The sequence below is a fragment of the Erpetoichthys calabaricus genome, chromosome 2 (assembly GCF_900747795.2).
Source record: "Erpetoichthys calabaricus chromosome 2, fErpCal1.3, whole genome shotgun sequence".
Classification (NCBI taxonomy): domain Eukaryota; kingdom Metazoa; phylum Chordata; class Cladistia; order Polypteriformes; family Polypteridae; genus Erpetoichthys; species Erpetoichthys calabaricus.
In genome coordinates, this window is record NC_041395.2 from 227,463,433 (window position 1) to 227,485,854 (window position 22,422).

Consider the following 22,422-nt stretch of genomic DNA (forward strand, 5'->3'; position numbering starts at 1 on the left):
TGTAGTTGCTTCAGAATGAGTCTCTCAAAGTCTTCATTATGTGTGAAGTGAGAGTTATGAGAACGTAGCCCACAGTTGTGACACCCTGGGTGGGCCTTGGAGATGGTGTCCATAAAATTTGGGGGGTTGCAGGTGGGAAGAACAGAAAGATGAAATAATGGTAATGGGGAGAAGGGACACTGAGCGGGTTAGATCTTCATTATCCACTACACAAAAGCTAGAGTTGTTAAGAAATGGCTGAAAACTGGATGGACACTACAGGTATATCTTCTGGGGAAAAAAATTGTCTTATTGGCCTATCCAAAGTTCACCTATATTACCAATTACTAATCTGCTTCTTGTCAATAATGTTGTTCATCCCTCTTCCACTTCCTTATGTCTTTCACATGTGGTGTGTATGTACCATGTTTCAAGTAATACCACCTACTGTAGATGTACAAAATGCAGTACATTTTAAGTTGGTTAGCAAGAAGTTTGAAATTGTCATTCTGTGACATATAATAAAACATTTGGAAGTTGTGCTTAAGCATAATTATGCTACTTCTGGCATGGATATATGTTGGATGACAGACACTACTGTTGCCGTCTGAGTCATTCTGAATGACACATCAGTAAACTGTGGCCTACTATTTACAGTTCACTGAAAAAACTGGTAGCAGAAATGCTATTAATAGCACACTACAGAGTATATAGTACTTATCAGCATGTGGTTTAGTGATATATTTCAATAGCTGAATTATTAACAAATGTTATCATTAGATCTTATGGTCATTTACCACTGAATCTCATGGGTCCATTAAGAAACCAACAAAATGTCAACATATTTGAAGTGCATTTCTGCACATCACACTGTAAGATTTCAGCTCACTACATAAAGCCTGATATTTCTATTTTCTAAACATCAACTATTAAGAGGAGAACTCCAGGGTCATGTTACATAATAAAGTCTGCAATCAATATTGATTCTATAAAGTGTAATTTTACTTTGAACATTTCCAATCATAGCCACATTATATTATTCATTGCACTTCTAAGAAAAATGTGTTTTTCACCATTCCTTCTCAATCCATAAATCAATCACATTAGAAAATATTCTAAAATGTGCCTTTTTAAATACATTTCAACAAGATTTTACAAATGCCATGGAAACCATATAATGTATTCCTCTGTATACTCATACACTGGTTAGGTCAGTGGATGGTTGTAGAAGCATTGGATAAACTAATGATGGGATTAAATTTTATTGTACACCAAAGGTTTCACTTTACAAGTAAAATAAAATGCTATCAGCCCATTATTGCACATTGTCTAAATGTTTTCTTTAATAATAAAGTGTTTTTAAAATTGCAGCTTTCAACATTGATGTAGACTTTGGAATACAGAATAAGTATGGCTTCTTAGCTCTCACGATAATGTTGTTTATTAAGTGACTAAGACCACCCTGCAATCTGGCAACTTTACACCAAAGCTGCCGTCGCTGCATCAAGGTGAGATACATGTTCTGAAATTTTTCAGTTGGAAGTAGTTGAGTATGTTTATTTAGCAAGACTATCAAGATCAGCTGCAACACTTAAAGTGAATGTCATGTATCATAGTGATTAATATTATTCATTACTTTACATTGCCAAAACAAAGGCAGTAGTGTGAGATTTGGTTTGGTGAAACTCAAACAACTAAAATGTCAGTGCAAAAACATACCATGAAGACAACGGTAACCACTGCCTAGCAGCCTTCAAGCAAACATTTAGCAAAAGTATATTCCACCAACACCATAGGATTAAGTGAGTTTGAAAATGGATAGACAAATGGAATTATGACATATCCACCAAATTAGTCCAGAAAACTATAAGTTGTGTATATTAAGGTCAGGCGCTCCGGTTTCCTCCCACAGTCCAAAGACATGCAGGTTAGGTGGATTGGTGATTCTAAATTGGCCCTAGTGTGTGCTTGGTGTGTGGGTGTGTTTGTGTGTGTCCTGCGGTGGGTTGGCACCTTGCCCGGGATTGGTTCCCTGCCTTGTGCCCTGTGTTGGCTGGGATTGGCTCCAGCAGACCCCCGTGACCCTGTGTTCGGATTCAGCGGGTTGGAAAATGGATGGATGGATATTAAGGTCATGTACTAGATATATATATATATATATATATATATATATATATATATATATATATATATATATATATATATATATCTATATATATATATATATATATATATATATATATATATATATATATATATATATATATATATATCTATATATATATAGATATATATATATATATATATATATATATATATATATATATAGATATATATATAGATATATATATATATATATATATATATATATATATCTATATATATATAGATATATATATATATATATATATATATATATATATATATAGATATATATATAGATATATATATAGATATATAGATAGATCTTTATTTGTCCCCCAATACAATACATAAATAGGTAGATACTTAAACATATACACACACTGTGGTCTGAAAATACACCAGAATGACTAACAAGCAAGAAAATTAAAAAGAAAGAAAACTTCTTACTAGGCTGTCAGGGTCACAGTGGGGCATTATACAGGGTGCACTGCTGTTGGTATAAAAGAGCCCCTGTAGCATTTCTTGACACACTTCTGCTGAATAATTCATTGGCTGAAAGTCCTCAGTGTTAGTGTGTCACAGAGAAGATGTGCTGTGTTGTTCATAATGGCACTCAGCTTTATTTTTAACTCTGTCCTTCACTACTACCTCCAGGGGGGTCCAGAATGTGTCCAGTAACTGAACTTGCCCTTTTAATAAATGTGTTGATTCGGTAGGCCTCTCTTGAAGTGACGTTACATGGTCAGCACATCACAGCGTAGAACATTGTACCGTCTATCACAGAGTTGTAGAAGGTGTCACATTAGAGCAACACAATCTCCTAAGGAAAAAGAGCCTGCTCTGCCCTTTCTTATATAGGTCCTCTGTGTTACGAGACCAGTATAACCTGTCAATAATGCAGACCCCCAAGTATTTGTAGGTAGTATCACCTTTACATCCACACCCTGAATAATGACTTGACATGGACACTCTTTGGTGAGGTGAAAGTCAATAACCAGATTCCTTGGTTTTGCTGATGTTAGATGCAGACAAATCTCTTTGCACAAAGAAATAAGTTCTCCACCTAACTGCTATGCTCTGTCTCATTCCCCTTTATCAATACACCACATAAGTGCAGAATGATCTGAGAATTTCTGCAAATGACATGACCACGGGCCTCATGTATAAACAGTGCGTATGCACAAAAATGTTGCGTACTCCCATTTCCACGCTCAAATTGCAATGTATAAAACCTAAATTTGGCATAAAGCCATGCACATTTTCATGGTAGCTCAAACCCTGGCGTACGCAAGTTCGCCACTCGGTTTTGCAAACTGTTGGCATGCAGCGTCAAAGCAGTGCTTTTGTTCCAGTGTGGTTTCCCTTTATTTTTTAGATCCACATCCATGACGCGGCTTTATCATATATAGTACACTGAAATTAATCGCATACTGTTTATTAGTTTAAGGCATCTGATTGTAATTAACCTGTAACAATATAATGGTCCACAGAATAGCCAAACTATTCCAAATACAATAGATAGAGATAGAGATAGATAGATAGATAGATACTTTATTAATCCCAAGGGGAAATTCACATAGCTGCTTTAGCATTGTTACTCTCACTGCACCTTCTTCTTCTTTCAGCTGCTCCCATTAGGGGTTGCCACAGCAGATCATCTTTTTCCATATTACTCTCACTGCACCACTCTGAGTATTTATATCACTGTATTGGAGTGTGGAATCACAGCTCTACAGCAGTTGATCGGAAAGAGAATTATCGGTATACAGCATCTGGCACATGCTGCCTCAGCCATGCTGCCTATTTGAACTGCTCTCATGCGGCAAACGCTTCAGAGCCTTTCCTGTATGGACCTTGCGGTTCAGAAACAGTTTCATCCCAAGAACTATAAACGCAATCAATCAGTCCATCAAGTGCTCCTTGTAGAACTGTTTGTACTTATAAGTACAATTACCTCACTGTAAACCTGTGATACAGTTATAATATTGCACAACCTGAGCCACTTTATAAAGCGCGTATTTACATATGATGATGATGATATCATTTTTAAGATGAAATGCAGCAAAATATGTTTATTATATTATACAGTGTTGCAGGTGGCTGGGGGGGCGACCCGGCCGGGATGCCCCAGAGGACCGGAAGAGGGCTTACACCTTCCCCAGACCACGTGGGGGCAACCATCCTGGTACCTACGGGGACCACGGGTACAGAGCTTTGAAGCTCAACCCTATAGGGGCCCGTGGTCACCACCAGGGGGTGCCCCACTGCCTTTGGAGCCCTGGACCTCAGCACTTCTGCCACACCCGGAAGTGCTGGGGAGAAGAGAAGCGGGGACACCTGGAGTGCTTCGGGGTGCACAGCTGGCACTTCTGCCACAATGGGGAGTGCCAGTGGAAGATTGCTGGGAAGCACCTGGAGCACATCCGGGTGATTATAAAAGGGGCCGCCTCCCTCCGTTTGATGGCTGGAGTCGGGAGAGAAGAGAGGACAAGGTCTAGGAGGAGAGACAAGGACGCGGCCTGAAAAAGTGAGGCATTGTTGTTGGCCAGGACTTTGGGGACTTTTGAGGTGCACTTTTGTAGATATGATTGTAAATAAACGTGTTGTGGGTGAACCATCGGTGTCCGCCTGTCTGTGTCCGGGCCGGCGTCCACAACAGACAAAACTTAAACTTCATTTAAATAATCTATATTGTTAATAATTAAACATGTGAGGACACGGTGTCGCAGCGCTAGCAAGCATGGATTGGTCCTGCCTCGCGCTGTATTCCTACCGGGGCTGGTGCGACACTGGAAGGATAGATGGATAGAATAATTAACACTAGAATTACCAGAGCCTATGAAAATACTCGTAGATCCGTCCCACCTTAAATCGCTTCACACTTCTCCATCAGTGTCTTTTGTCCTGTAAATGTGTTGATAAGCAGCAAGCAGCCTACTATCACATCCCCCACTGCCGCACAGTTTTCTCAGCTCAAATCTGTTTACCTGCGTGTCAGTAGCTTGGAGTTGTATAGTGTGAGAAGTCAAGCAAAATGACACCTTTTATAAATACTATATCGTTATTTGGAACACATGCATTTCGTGTGTGTTCCGTGTCTACAACGATCTATGTAAACACATCGTTAAAACAGAAACGTTTTTCATGTTTTAGTAATAATTGATAAAATGTAGACATGAAGTGTATAATGTGTGAAGCCTGTTATAAATCATGTTTTGTGCCGGTTGGGTGACCGACTAAAAAAAAATCATGAAGACACTGGAAAGGCTGCTTCTGCGTCACCTTAAACCACACGTCCAGCATGCAGTGAATCCCCTACAGTTTGCATATAGTTTATAATATGTGAAGCCTAAAGTCCAAATATCAAAGAAACACTTTCATAACTGGCACAAATATAACAGAACAAATGCGCTCAGTCAGTCTGTAACAGCTGGTGTAAATGTGTGATACTTGTAAAGGTTAGCTTTGTTTTGTTTTTTTTTATTCAGTTTCATTCTCTGTCTCATTCACGATTCCACCCTACCCCCCCTCCCCATCTGACACTGCTGTTTTCACATAAAGACGCACTATAGCTCAAATGTTATTTATTTGGATCACATAAAGATGCGCTATAGCTCATTTGTTATTTATTTGGATCACATAAAGACGCGCTATAGCTCACATGTTATTTATTTGGATCATATAAAGACGCACTATACTCGCTCTAGCTCAAATGTTATTTATTTGGATCACATAAAGATGCGCTATAGCTCGCATGGAATTTATTTGGATCACATAAAGACGTGATATAGCTCGCATGTTATTTTTTTCGCCATGCTACACCTTCCAGATCTAAACACTAGCGTGGTGTATGTGCCCAAAAAAAGTCTAACTGCATTCTCGGACCATTGCTCGCATACTAAAGTGTCAGCAGGTATTTTTCGTAACATTACACGTGTAATTTGTGAGCATGTCCTTGACGATCAAACAGAGGAAGCTCTGCAGTTCACTTGGGACTTTATGCTGTAGATCTGGCTCTTACATACAAATGATGGTGCATGTGCCCAAAACATTAACATTTATATGTTACTTACATAAAAGCCAGAGCTAATGTTATTTACCTATTTACCTTGAGTTATTTACTTACATGACGAGGGTTCTACATCGGATCAAGAATGTACTTTTGCCATCGCTGTACTTTGTACATCTTTTAAAAATGCTGCTATAATCCCAATACTAAAAAAACCTGGTGCTGATCCTACTAATTTCAATAATTTTTGCCCCATTTCTAACTTGCCCTTTATCTCCAAAATTCATGAAAAAATAGTAGCTATCCAATTTCACACCCACTTATCTCACAATAATCTATATGAAAAGTTCCAGTCTGGTTTTTGCCCTCTTCATAGTACAGAAACGGCACTTGTTAAAACTACCAATGACCTCCTTATGGCTGCTGACTCTGGTCTAATCACTATTCTCATCCTCCTTGATCTGAGTGCGGCCTTTGATACTATTTGTCATACCACTCTGCATATCTCTGAGTTTACCCCTTAACAGGGATGGCTGATGGTATGGAAAGGAAATGGAGAAATAAAAAAAAAAACATAATCCTCACAGTGCTGGCAGCTTTGTCCAGGTGAGAATAAGCCTTGTGGAGCACACAGATAATTGCATATATGGACTCCATGTGCGTGAGATAAATTTTTCAAACAATACATTTTGCAAGCAAGTAGCACATTTTGTGTTTGAGGAATACATTTTGCAAAAGCTTGAGCTCAACCTGCATGCAATGCAATACACAATGAAAATGGTATTTGCTCATGCAACCTTAATGGACTAAATGCCATAGCACCAAGTAATTCAGTATTTACCCTATTTTGAAAATCAATGAATTTAATTAAAGCATAACTTGTTATACTGACACAATGGTTATAGTTACTGGTAGCATTTTACATTTTAAGAGGCCTAGCAATTAGTGCTGAAAAATGACTTTTTGCCTAGTAATGTCTAATCTCACACTGAGCAGATGTCATCTCTGTTATTCAGTAGGAAAAGTGAGAACAGTTTTAGTAGTAAGTATGCCATGAAACACAATGAAAAGAAATATTGAGCCTTGCTAATGTTGTATACATGAGTTTGTGAAGGATTATGGAAATTTAAACTGAAAAACACAATCAACAGGCTCTTTACAAAGGCTACCATTTTAGAACTCAAACCTGAAAATGGAAGCTGTCATTCTTAACTTCTAGCATATGACTATACATGTATTTCAGAGGAATATCTTATTTTAGTGTGCTTAGAGGATGATGCATTTTTTAAATTCTTAACCTTCATTGCACATGAGCCTTAATAAAGCCAGACCTTTTCCAAAAAGTGAGTGTGAATTATAAATAAATAAATTAATGAATAAATGTAATTAAACAAAAGAAGAGTGTATGATAAGGGATGCTCTTCCGATAAAGGTGTATGAGGGTGTGAGATACAAAAAACGCAAATCAGTGCAAACATTGATTCGGAATAGTTCGGGTATTACCATGTGGTCACTTAGGCACAATAGAGAGAGAGAGAGAGAGAGAGAGAGAGAGAGAGAGGTTAGGAGGACTTGCTGATACAGTGCATTGCTGTACCCGCATAGAAAAAAAGGCAGTGTGCTCCATGGTTAATCTCTCAGGTGGGTGTTAGCATACCATAATCTCTTGGACCAATAGCGTGAGTTTTCCCATTCGTATTTATACGACCGACATTATAAAATACTAGAAATTATACAGTAAAATCAAGTCCTGACTTAGTTACATTTGGTTAGGACACCACTCTTGTGAGTCTTATCACAAATTTTAAAGAATCTGAGTTCATGAATCAAATAACAGATAGGGTCAAATGGTTAAACTGAATTTAAAAATCAAGAAATCAAATGAGTTGGTGGTGACCTTTATCCTATTATAGTGAAAAAAGCTCACCAGAGACTGTTCTCTCGTAAAAAGATAAAGAAGTTTGTAACATTAACCATGAAAAGGTCTGTTAATGAATGAATGTACTACAACCTCCATCACAGCTTGGTATGGCAGTCTGTGTGTTGAAGACAGGAAGCAGCTAGAGAGAGAGAGAGAGAGAGCGAGAGATAGTGGTGTGTACCAGTTCTAAAATAACTGACACCTCTCATCTGTGGACTCACTCTTTGTTTTGAAACTAATATGTAAAGCCGTTATGATCATATTCTATCAGTACCACATCATCCTCCTCTATTCAATATTCTTCTGTCTGGAAATTAGCTATGGCTAATCAGGACCAGATATACTAGTTTTCATAATAGTACTTATCTGCAAACTGCAAGCCTCTAACTGATCTTCATCTTTTATTTATACTTTTCTTGACATGTTAATGAGACTACTTGTTAAGGGTCTGAATTAATATAAAATTACTAATCATGCTCACTGGCTATGATACAGGTTTTAGGTTCAAGATTTTTATTATTTCATATCTACAATGTACATCACATACATCATCCCCAGATGAAAGCTGTCCAGCACCCAGACAAGTTTTTAAAAATGTTACTTTTAGAACCTAGGTGTTATAGTACAGCCAGGGTTGTTGCCCTGGCTCAAATTTTTTTTTTTTTAATTTGCTCAAGTTTATTTTTTATTTTATTTATTCTTTTTGTTGTCATTAAAATGTAAGTTTTCACATTGTGTTATTGATTGCGTTTTTGGTTTTGTTTTGTCTTTGCATGTATGTAGTATTATGACTTTTATAAATATGGTATTGTTTGTTAATTATTTTGCCTTTAATTTAGTAATTTTTTATGATAATATACAGTATATTAGTGTTATGTGTTTTCTGCCCTTTATCCTTTCAAAAGTAGGCAAAGCCTGATGATCCCACTGAAGGATTTACCCAACTGTATAAAAAGAGAAGCGGTGGTTGTAACTGTACCTTCATCATTACGTTCTTGTCTGTGTGTTCCTGCCTGAACTTTGATTTGTGTACTTTGTTATTTGGATTCTTTCGTTTTGACCCTGGCTCTGGACTAAGGTATCGATTTCTGGTTTGTGGAACTGTAGGATTTTAGCAAAGAACTTTGATTTTTTTAACAGTTTTTCTTCTGTCTTTTGCAGATATGTTGAACTTTAAAAACCTAAGCCTTTCATGTTGGGGTTAGACTGCCTGTGGAGTAGCCAATCCAGTAGGCCTAGGCCTAAAGTAGGGTATATCAGAAAGAAATCAGCTTATCCACTTTAATAAAAGGATAAGAGTCTCTGTGTGTGGTTGTGTATCTTTGTGTCCATCCGGCTGTTATGGTTAGGAAGACAAATTTTAAAAATAGGCACAACATATAGAAGAAGGGCCAAAACAATCAAAAAATAATAATAAAAATACCAAATAAGAGTGTAAAATTAAGAAAATTCATCTTATTAGCCTATTCTATTGTCCGATATTACATGCTGGTAACAGCAGCATTGTAGCAACTTTCTTGCAACTGCTCAGGCCATGTGAACGAGGTTTATACCTGTAATGTTAATGGCTGATAACTCAGCATGTGGGCAATGAATGAGTGAAAATAGTGTTAAATTGACACATGCATCAAGAAACTGTCACTAAACCAGGCCAATGCCATAGCAATCACCACCACATATTCCCAGCAAAACACTTCAACTATAAGAGTGGTCAGTGCGATGCTGGGAGGAAGTGATGAAAATGGGCAGCTCTGTTTGAAGAAGATAAGATTGGAAAAGGGATTGGGTGTATATTATTATACCAGACCAAATGGAGAAGCCAATGTATGAAATAAAAAAACATTAGGTCTCTGTTTATTTACTTCGATTTCAATCCATCTTAGATGGGTAGCACAGGTAGTTTTTAAAAATCTGTAAATGTATCTATATAACCATATATCTTTGTGTACATATAACATTTGTGTTTTTATATACATTTGTCTGTGTTTTTGCAACATCTAAATTTCTGTTTAGCTCTTTGTATAACATGCTAAACTGATTGGTTGAAGTGCTTTTTCTTATAGCAAGTTGAATTGGCCATACAGATCGATTTATTATCAACAGTTTGTGTCATTTTTGTATATTTGGCAGTATTATTACAGTAGTTCAAGGTGACTTACAAGTTTAGGATACAATACTGTTTATCACATCCCAAAATTTACAATTGGAGTATAGGCAGGTAAATTGTCTGGCTAAAGGCTTCAGCTAGCTGGTTGTAATTTAAAGTTTAATGCCTAGCCACTATACCATACTACACAGTGCATATGATATGGTATTTTCATTCATTGGCATAGCTAAGGTTTCTCATTTTCTGTTTTTTGTGTTTGGGGCCTTGATTCTTATATTAATTGAAGCTTTTGGATCTGCTTCTCTGCACAAATATTAATAATGATTATATGTTTGATGTTTTAATTCCTTGAAAAAGTAAAACTATGTTTACCATTACATGCCTTCTTTATTGGAAGTCTATAATTAATTAAATTTTAGTAAAGGTGAATGAGTTTATAATGGGTAATCGAATATTATTAATAAGCACATAATATTGCCAAATTAGAAACACAATGTACGTTTTGTTGCTGAATCTGAAATGTTTATTTGGAAGTTTACTTGAGATTGACAGTGATTTAGACTCAAACTGAAATAAAATCACTTTGCAGGCACAGCTAGATGGACATTGATTCAGTCCAGTGAAACACAGTTAGTGCTGGGCTGTCTAGTGCAATAAAATTGAACACAAACTGGCCTAAACAACTTGCACTTAGAGGAGTTGCAATGATACCAACTGCATACATTAAATCAGAAAAAAAAACATTTAAGGTCATAAAGTAATTTACCTGTTAACATGCTAACAGAAAGTTAAATTATAAATCCTCCGCACTTAATGAAGATACAGGAAGAATGAAAGCACAAGTAAATGCAACTAACAGCAGTAGACACATTCCACAGGGACACTGTAGTGCAGTGGTTTGTGCAGCTACTTTATAGCTCTAGAGACCTGGATTGTATTTCAGGTTAACTTAACATCTTTGTGTAGTCCTTTGTGTGCATGTTGGGCTGATAGGTGATCCTAAAATGGTCTGGTATGAGAGTATAAATGTGGGCATGGGCGTCCTCTGCAAAGGTTTTGTGTTTAATTGAGGATTGGTTTCTGCCTTTTGCTTAATGTTACAGGCTTAGACTTTACCATAAAGCAAACCTATAATGAAACGAGTTGCCTCTGAAAATGAACAGATGATGTTATCTTACTGTCTTCATTGCACATTATTTAAAAACTATATGCATATGTTGTAATGGTTAAAGACAGATTAAGTATATACTACTGCTTTCTAAATTTCCCTTTGTTTGGAGGTCATGGTGTAAAATTAACACATGCCTGTTTTTACTTCTGGAAAAATGAGCTGCAAAGATCTTCTCTCTGTATTTATAGCCACTTTTTTGACAGAAGAGGGTGCTATTTTGCTGTTCTTTCTTTTGAAAGGTACACTTAATTTATTCTGACTCTCTTGACACCAGTTAGTTAACCTGTGAGCCAACTTAGAAAACTGAAAGTTTTCAGAGATGGTTCCACATATTTTTCAAATACAAATGGAAAAGTCAGTCCAAATTAAATTGAGTGTAAACATCTAATAAGATCTCAGACATAGAAATGAAACAAGCTAGACAGACTCATAAGATCTAAACCAAAGGACAAGTATTACACTTCAAAAGTAATAATGAATAATTAATAGAAATAGCACTAAACAACAGTTAAACATCACAAAAAATATTCTTAAAGAAAACAGATTTACATGCAAATGTTCTTGAGAAAATCCAGCAGAATGCCACAGTGGTTAGTGCTGCCTCCTCATAGCTTGAGGATATTTGGTTTGAGTCGCAACCTAAGAATTTTCACTTACTTATTTGGCTGGAGTCTTTATCCAAGGTGACTTACAACATTTGAGATACGATTGGTTACATTTCCTTTTGTTTCTTCAATTGGTGCACAGACAGGGGAAGTGACTTGCTCATGGTCACACACTTTACGGTTTGATGTCCAAAGCCTTAACCACACCACCACACTATCTGTATTATTTGCGTTTGTGTGGGGTTTTTCTCCAGAAACTCAGGGTTTGTGTCCACATCCCAAAGGCATATGCATTGAGTTAATGATTCATCTTTATTGTCATTGTACAGGTACAAGGAAATGTAGTTATCGATATCCCTAGGGGTCAGAACACAGAGTCAGCTATTGTACAGTGCCCCTTGGAGCAGTTGTAGGTTAATGGCCTTGCTCAAGGGCCAGGCAGAGTAGAGTCCCTTCTGGCAATAACGGGATTTGAACAGGCAACCTTCCGGTTCCACCACTCTGCCAATTAATTGCCAGTTCTATTCTGGCTGTGTTTTAGTGTAGGTGTTTTTGTGAGTATCCCCTATGATGGACTGGCACCTCAGAGAAGTCTGGATCCCAGATAGATAAAATTAAATAAATTCTTTGCATTTATATAGCGCTTTTCTCACTACTCAAAGCGCTCAGCAATTGCAGGTTAAGGGCCTTGCTCAAGGGCCCAACAGAGCAGAGTCCCTATTGGCATTTACGGGATTCGAACTGGCAACCTTCCGATTGCCAGTGCAGATCCCTAGCCTCAGAGCCACCACTCCGCCTGTAATAGATACTGGCTCCATGCAACTCCTAACTGGATAAGTGAGTTAAAAACATAGTTAAACAGAATATAGTTAATTGTCATATTGTGACAAGTTATTATTCACATAAATAAATAAATAATTTTAAAATAAATAAATAATACATTAATAATAACAATAATAATACATAATTTTTGGATATAATCCCCCTTTTTACTACACTAAAATGACTAGGCATGTGTTGAATTCACATACTGTGCATATATCATGTATTATTTAGGATTTACTGTTAATATTTATTTCTAGTCAGGGTTCCGTATTGTTCCTGTTATCTTTTTCTTGCAGATATTTCAGCTGTGTAATGCACCTTAGCTGATTTGTTAATCCATGTTTTGCATTAGGATTCAGTTTAATCCTGTGAGTGAGCTATGCTGCTCTTTTTTTATTTTGGTTGCAATTGTTGCTAAAGATGGCTACTGTGAACTATTACTAGGGTGTCATGGGTGTGTATCTTAAACTAAATTTCTACTAATTAACAATTGTGTCTTTATTTAAACTTCCATACAAAATTAAATAAATAACATAGAGCCTCTGTATGTTTTAATCCTCTACCAAGCTGGTCTCTTTTCTCCAGCTTTAATTGAGGCCCTATGCTAAAATATTTCTACATATACTGTTGCCAGTTTTTTAACATATTAAATCATATAAACAGTTAACTTATACATTTGTCAACTTCCAAGGTGCAGCTTTCACAGATAAATTTATATTTGTGTATGATGATATGGTTTCCAGCATCTGTGTGAAATTTAAATTTGATTAGATTTAATTTGTGCCCCAGTGTCCTTATTAAATGGCATATTTTAAAGAAACATCTGTCATTCCACGTGCTTACTCACTTTACAACTTTAAAATCTCTATTTCTTTCATATAACAAATCAAAACAATGTTTGTAAAATTATTTTTATGCTGCAGTCTTGAGCTTTGCTGGTGCAGTGGTCCTGAATCCTGGCCCAGGATTGTGCAATGTGCACATTACTGTCGTGTCTACTTTGGCTTTTAATTAGAGTACTGTGTGGTCCCTCCCCATCCCAATATGTGTGGCCCAATATGAATGTGAGTGTGCATGTGTGCGTGTGTGTGTGTATGAGTAACCTCTGCAGCAAAATGCTTGGAATAGGATTAATTCTTGTCTTGCACCAAATGCTACCTACATTAGCCTCATCTCCCAACAATTCTTGACTGCACAAGATGGTGAGAAAATGGATGAATAATAAAGATAGGTCTTTGCATACAGATATTTGTTGTCATGAGAATTTTTTGAAATATACTTTTTTTGGTGCATGTTTTTAAGTTTTTGAAATTGCTCCTGGTTGAACCTGTTTGTAATTTTATAGCATGACATATTTTTTGCAGCTTCATAATAATTCTTTCATAGTTACATTGTTCATTATAGTTAAAATTCTTATTCTTACTCCATATATACTGTAGCATTCTTTAAATTAATAAAAATATTTTAAATAAACAAATAACAAAAGGAGAAATAATGCAGCACACTGGTCAGTACTACTGGTTCAAATTCCATCTACTTTACAGTGTTAAGTTCATAAATTTTGTCAATGACCGTGTGGGCATTTTTCGAGTAATCAATAAATTTTCCTGCCACATCCAATGATGTGCATAACAGGTTAAGTGATGACCCTAAATCTGTGCAGTAACAGTGAGCAGATATTGACCACATTTACACCACCAAAAAACAGTCCTCTGCTCCAAATACTGTATAAAATGACAGACTTGCAGGATGTCTACATTTACAGAAGTAGTGTTTCAAGAAGACCACATGGGAGTGAGGCTTCAGCTGTTCCAACAACGTGAGACTAAATTTGCTGTACTTGAGCAAGACAGCTCTGGCTTGTACTGACCTACAGAATTAGAGGAATATGTCCATGTGTCCATTAGATAGTGATAGAGAGAGTGACCTGCCTGGAAATAGTGCTGGACATGATTCTAGCTACTTAGGGACAGATAAGATACTGGCAGACAAGCACATTGTCTAAGGGCATCAGCTTTAGAATTGGAGTTTTCAAATTCTAGCTTTTGCGTAGTGAGCTGGACAGCAACTGTAACATTTTTTGGCTGTTAGGCTGAAGTGAGGAGCTCCAGCATGTCATCCCTAAATCTGTCCCAGAAAAAAAGGATAAGTATTTTGGCATATTATATATATATATATATATTAGCTTTATAAAGCTATGAAAGTATACCATTTCTTTCCTTACTGAAACTAATAAAACCTACATGATTGCAACTTGCTTTGAGTTGTAAAATTCCCATTAACGTAATTGATGCAGGAAGCAGAGCTTTTCGCAATAGGATCCCTAATCATTTCATTTTTCTCACCAGCAAATGTGAGGACTGTTCTACTGTTCTCAGCATTTACAATGGTTTTATGCATTAATTTACTACCCAGGGAGTGTCTGAATGGTCAGCTAGTCTGAATCTGTCTGATTGTGATTTTCTGTCCAGTAGCATTATGATGACTGGACACTAATAACACTAAAGCTAGCCAAGAAGCTCATATGCAGTAACAGCTATAAATTACTTTCTTGTGGTTTTATTAACTCTGGCTCATTTCAAGTAGCTTTTGAAATATATTGGTGATCTGTCACAAATAAAAACTCAGTGGTAATAATTTTGTGTGATTTACATAAATAGCCTTACCGGACAGTACTGTCCATCCGTGAAACAGTTAGGTAAGCCGCCAGGTTTGCAGTGTAAGAAGAGCAGACAATCAAAGTAAAAAGCCACCAGCTGCCCATGACAATCCGCAAGGCAACAGAGCTTACAATGGACTCCCCACCTGCAAGAAAATTGGACAGTTGATGTACATTTCTACATCATGCAAGACTTAATAATCTGCACTTAAAAAATAAAGGTAATTTTATTATGGGCATTGTTAGTGCTTAGAAAGTGCATCTTTCATGATAACATTCTGATGAAACAATCTTAACTGAAACATATATTTCAACAAAAAACTGCTGTTTAAATATACAGAGTTAATTTTCCCATTGCCTTTCCAATGTCAGGACCTCAGTGGCGCTTCTGTGTGGAACCACCATGTTGACCCTATATTCACATTGGTTTTCTCATATTTCAGAAGATCGTGTAAACAGACATGTCAAAGACATTAATATTTCAATAAACTGATTTAAAATTTTGGTCTGTATGTACAAGAATGTGTCTGTTCATGTGTATATCCTGTGATGGATAGTCATCCTACTCCCACTTTGCAGCATTCTGTGGTCTAAAACTTGACTAATCTAGCTCAAAAATCAGATTGATAAATATTTTGTTTCATTAGTAAGAATCAATTATAAATGTAATATTTCATTATTGGGCAATAATAATAATTATAACAAAAAAAAGTGCTTCTGATTAATTTATCAACATAGTAGTAAATGCCTCTGCTTTACAAGTGAGCTGCATGATTATGGAGTTTTTGCCAGTGCTTGTGTGAGTTTTTTTCAGGGTTCCAACATCCAGAAATGTGCAAGTTAGGCTACTGAGAGACTAAATTGGCCAAGTATGAGTACATGTGCACTGGGGTGTACTGGTACCCGTCTATACTGCTGGGTTTGACTTTGGTTCTTTATGACCCTAAAATTGAAGCAGAATCATGAAAAGAAACAATGGTTTTGAATAAATGTGATACTACTGTATATTGAAAGGAGAATAATTTCAGGATTCCTTCTCCAAAGAGTTTATATTTTTTGCCTGCATTTCTAAAGATTAAATGTATGGCCACTGTCTTCATCCTACAATTTAATGCCATGCAATCAGGCTATTTGCTGACTGTTGTGCCTTGTATGAAAGGGCAAGCATGTACAGTGATGGACTTGTGCCTTGTCCAAAGTTGCTTATTGCCAGTTTCTTCCAACATCATCTTTGACAAGAAAATAGATTGTTAATCTAGAATAAATATTGTATTGATCATTTTAGATGAAGGGTGCACAATTTTCTGAACACAGACCAACATCTTGTTTTGGTTCTAAGGAAGAAAATCCATTGACCTATATCATCACTCAATATACAATATAACATTGTGAGTGAAAAATAATACAACTTATAAAAAGGGTAAATTTTCATGCTTTTAATTGATGGATGAAATGTATAAAACTAGAAAAAGAACATTCAGATTTAAAGCGAAATTAAAAAAAGAGGTATTAACAAGCATGTTGCTGAAGGGAATTATTTCTTATTGTTTCACCAAACCTCCTGGTAGCCAGCATTTCCTATCTTTTATTCCATTGACATGGATCAAAAAACAGACTTGAAGCTTGGATTCTAAGTAGTTTCTATTGGTATGAATTGCAGGCTGCGGTGGGTTGGCGCCCTGCCCGGGATTGGTTCCTGCCTTGCGCCCTGTGTTGGCTGGGATTGGCTCCAGCAGACCCCCGTGACCCTTTGTTCGGATTCAGCGGGTTGGAAAATGGATGGATGGATGGATGAATTGCAGGAGGCAGATACTAAAACAGGATCAGGGAAACCAAATGATTGATCCCTGAAAATAGTCAAGTCTAGCTAGATTTCAAGCTAGAATGTCTAGAACTAAGAAGGACCTGACATGAGTGTATCTTTTATGAATAATTAATCACCTCAGATGAAGGGTGCACACTTTTTCTTGAACACAGGTCAGTTTCTTGTTCTGTGTGTGCTTTGACCTATATCATCGCTCAATATGCAATACAGCATTGTGAGTTGAAATTTATACTAATTTTAAAAGGGAGTGTCTTTCTTGTTTTTTAATTGAGGATGACATGGGGTTTGCACCCGCGGTTTAGTTTCCACTTTGAAAACTTTGTAAACTGCCCTTAAAGTTATTCTGTGTAGCCTCTTCTATAACCCTTTTGCTTAGGCTGTGAGATCTACTGGCTAAGGCACTAGATTTTAAATTTCAAAGTTATGGATTTATTCCTTGCCTCTGATTCATGGTGTGACTCTTAGCAAGTCAGTTAACCTGCTTGAAGCCTACAAATAAGAAATATATATACTGTATATAAACAATGGTATCCTATCGTTTTAAGTGTAAAACAAACTGGGATGGATTTCATCATCCTTTTTTCCAGTTTATAATCAAATTTACAGTCTCAGAGAATTGAAGCCTAACTCAACGATATTGGAGGCAAGCTACACTCATTCAAACACCCCACATACTCATATAAGACCAATAAAGTCATGTCTGTTAATATAACACACATACATATTTGGCATCTGAAAGGACATGTGAATACCTGCAGAAAAACCCACCAAACACAGAACATGCAAATGCTATATTGTTTTGTTGATTTGTTTTGTATCAAATGTCAGTCTGTATACACATATCTATTTGACTATAACTATTTCTATTTAACCTTGTGTGTAATTTTATACCACAGCTGTCCTAGACCTGTACTACTTCTTTTGACACTTGCTATGAAAAATCCAGCAGTGTATTTCCAAGCTCCTCCAAGTATCTCCTGGTGTTTCATTTTTTTCATTTGTTAGGTGTACATTTATTCCTAAAATTGTAATCTTCGACTGCTCAATTAGGACAGTACATTGTGAACATGTTGGCCTTGTAAATGGTGCATGCAGAAGATATATTGATTTGAATATCTCTGGTATAAATAATGTGCATTATAATAATTCCCTGTACTAAAGTTAAAAAAAAAGATTTTCACAAAATCTGCCAGCAGTATTTCTGCAGGTTTTTGAAGCTTTACGTTAAAGCTTCTTGTATCTTTTTCGTAAGTGTTTTCTATAAAACTTTTCCAGTCAAAAAAGTTATTTTTCAGAGACCAAGTTTAGATGCTGAATGATAATATGCCTTGGACCACTGAAAATCTCAAAGCGAATGCCCTTCAGAATACTGTTAAAGGTGTCCTGCTACATGGACTATAAACCTATCCAATCTTACAGTCAGTTACAATATTTGTTAAAAGTGTTTCAGACATTCACCACATTTCAAACCTTCATACCTGCATCATAAAGATTTAATTAAATTATCAGAGACAGTAGTCCTGAGATACTTTCAATGACAGGCATCCAAGTAGTGTGTGCAAGCCTTAGACATTGTCACTATCTATTATGCAAGAGTTACTTTAAGGCCTCAAATTTGCCATGGCTGTATTTACTTGGTGTTGCTCCTTGCAAAACATTTTCTGCCAATTATTTTGTTATACAAAGGCAAGTCATTGAAGAGCCACTTTAATTTTCCACCTGTTGTGAAATTAATCTTCAAACTGAATTAATTGTTCCTGTCCTTTGTCATTTACACCAACCAGTTTGTGACAGAATGATTAATCAAAATCCTTTTCAGTTATTTAGAGTCTGTTAGGGCAGTTGTATTTGATCTCTGGAAAACAATGACTACACAGTATTAAGTAAATAAGTGGTGGATTTATATGAATAGTCAACCATTTGATTTTGTTCTAAAAGAAGCACTTGGGGGAAAAAAGGAAAGTGCTGATGGCACAACTTACCTTGCTGAACAAAAGCCCCATAGACAATCCAAATAGCACTGTGAAGGGATGTAGAGGGGGAGCTGCCTGATGGCTGCTGTTGATGAGCTGGTGGAGTTTGCCCACGTACAGCTTGGATGCGGTTCAGCACAAATATGAGAACTCCCACAACTGGGATTGCTGCTGCAATGCATGCCCATACTGCCAGGTCAAAGGGTGCAAACAGAGAGAAAATGTTGATCTTTTCTTCAGGCTTCCGAATAAGAATTCCAACTGAATAATCCATGTAGCGCTTGCTAAAGTCAACAACACTTTCTCGCTCTGGTGTAATCGTAATCGCAGAGATGGCCAAGTCAGCCCTCTGTAAGAAAAAGGAAAACTCAGAATGCAATATGTGTGAGCATAAAAAAATGTAGATACTTTTTGAAAATAAATGTGCTTGCAACTTTGTTCTCAGGGACTTTCTGGCATTAAAAAAGATTTTTTTTTTAATCTAAAAAAAATAAGACAGGTTTATCAGGTATCCTAGATACTGTTGAGAGACGCTTTGTCCACGTCGATGTATCTTGTAAAATCAGTTATATCACAAAAGTTGTGTCTCCCTATCTAATTTAGTTCTGTTCTTCTCTCTGATCTCTTTTCCTGGAAGAAAAGAATTATTCTCACATATATGCAGCATATGCTTAACAGTTTTCAATTAATTATTTTTCTACAAAGATAGATAGATAGAAAGATAGATAGATAGACAGATAGTATTTTATTCATCACAAAGGAAAATCTAGCTTTTACAGAAGCTCAACAAATAAACACATTTTATAGCAAACAACAACTCCCCTCAAATGCATGCAAGAATTACAAAAAATGGTAAACATTTAAAAAAAAGTTACGTATAATAAAACATTACCACGCATTAATAGTATGTCACTATGCACCCTAAAAATAATTAAAAATTATCAGTTGATATACCCTATAAAAAGAAATAAAAAATAACACTTCAGTCATTGGTCTTTTTCAGAGAAGGTGTGAAGAAAGGAAAAGGAACGGCTGTTAATCTAATTATCAAAATGTGTCTACAGCAGAGAACAAACACACCTGCTGCACACTGGCATTGCCAGGAGAGGCATTTTGCCACAGAATGATACAATATTAAATTAGAAAGAGAAACTTCAAATTTAAATAAAAAATATGCATTTAGATAAAAACAAGCCAAATCTTCATCTTTTGCCACGTTACTGAAGTGAAATATTTCTTACTGTTTCACCTAGTAGCCTGCATTTCCTAATTTTTATGTTATTGACATGTAGAATAAAACAGAGGCTTGGATTCAAGGTACCTACTGTTGTTATGAGGCCCAAGAGGCAGATACAGAGACAGCATGGGTGAACCCAAATCACTGGTGCCGGAAAATAGCAAGGTCTAGCTGGACTACAAGCTAGAATTTTTCCAGCTAAGAAGGACATGACATGACTATCTTTTTTCTGTGGATCAGGATTCATAAGCAAAGAGGAATCATTGGTGAATATGTAAGCAGAAGGTGAAAATTTGCAAGAAAAGGTAGAAGGAAAGGCATATTTTATATAGCAGATAATACACTTTAAGCCAAATCAATGTGGGGAGTTTCAGGAAAAAGAATGGCATGGTAGCAGAGTGGTTTGCACTCCTGCTTCACAGAGCAGGTATGATAAGTTTAAATCCCAGACGTGTTCATTATGAATTTGCCGATTCTCCCTCTATTGGTGTAGATTTTCCTAAAGACATGCAACGTAAATTGGCAATTGTAATTTAATAATAATACATTTTATTTATTTGTAGGTGCCTTTCTAAACACTCAAGGACAACAAACAATACATAAAACACAGATTATAAACAAAACTAAAATACAAAAATTAAAATCAGACAGAGCAATTGTATTCAAAGAGAAAAAGCAGTTTTAAACAAATGAGTTTTAAGTTTAGATTTGAAAAGTGAAAATGATTCAATATTTCTAAGCTCAGATGGTAGTGAGTTCCAGAGCTGGGGAGCAGAGGAACTGAATGCTCTGCTCCCCATAGTGGTAAGATGGATGAAGGGGACAGACAAGTGGATGGAGGAAGAGGGTACAGGAGGGACTGGCAACATGGAGGAGGTCAAACAGATATGGAGGAGCGAGGTTGTGGAGAGCCTTAAAAGTTAACAGAAGAATTTTGAATTGAATGCGGAACTTAAGTGGAAGCCAGTGAAGCTGCTGCAAAACGGGAGTGATATGGTGAATAGAGGGGGTTCTAGTAATGATGTGGGCAACTGAATTTAGTCCTATTTGGGGACGTGTGAGAGTAGGCTCTGAAATGGACTGATCTCTTACCCATGGTTGGTTCGTGCCTTGCACCAGGTGCTACCAAGCAAGTATCTGACCCCAAAGACTCAGAATTAGATTAAGCATTTTTAAGAATCTTATACTGTTTTGGTTAAGGGAATGTACCTTCTTGACAGTGAACTGCTAATTTTGATTATTTTGGTTTTTTAAGGACAACACGCTAAAAATTTGCCATATGCATTGTTTTTCATTTTAGATCCATAGTCCTCAAGTTCATTCCTCAAGTACTACTACGGCTGCAGGTTTTCATTCTAACAAGTCGAATAAATCAATGAGCCAGTCTTACTTCTAATTGATCTAATTGTTTAGTTAGTTAGCCTTTCCTTTTTTGCATTCAGAATAATGTGCCATTATATTATTTACATTTAGAAGAAATTAGATTTTTTTTGGCATAGCTTTTAATCCTTAATATCTTTTACCACATTCTTTCTAATTCAATTTTTTAAGTGGAATTTTTTGCCTTGATTGTAGCTGTAAACGGAAAATTAATGAAGAGAAGAGCAGACAAAGGTGCAAATGACATATAATGCCAAAGGGGAGCAGCAACATCAGTCACATTAACTTGCCTACTGATCACCATTAATTGTCAGTATTTGGGTATAATTAAGGAGAAAACTCCACAGAATGGCAGTGAATTAAAGAGAAAACAATAAAATAAAGTAAAAAAAATAAAGCTATGGCAAAACATACATATTTCTGATTTTTTTTCTAAATGTAATCATCATATAAAATCACACAAGCAAAAAGGCTAGGCGATTAAAGGATTACATCAATTACTTGTAGATACAAGCCTGACCCATTGATTTGTTAAACAGGATGGAATAAAAAGCTGCAGCCACAATAGTACTCCAGAACTAAACTC

General features: G+C 36.3%; 1 protein-coding gene across 2 annotated transcripts in view; it reads right to left on the reverse strand.

Annotated features, from left to right (window-relative positions):
* Window positions 1-22,422, reverse strand: part of LOC114646859 (glutamate receptor ionotropic, delta-1-like) — a 1,476,314-nt gene that overhangs the window by 69,038 nt on the left and 1,384,854 nt on the right. For both annotated transcript variants that reach the window (XM_028795229.2, XM_051922843.1), the window contains exons 11-12: window positions 19,229-19,568; window positions 15,429-15,567 (exon numbers count right to left, since the gene is read on the reverse strand). In XM_028795229.2, the coding sequence (XP_028651062.1) occupies window positions 15,429-15,567; window positions 19,229-19,568 (479 nt within the window). The remainder of the gene's footprint in view (window positions 1-15,428; window positions 15,568-19,228; window positions 19,569-22,422) is intronic.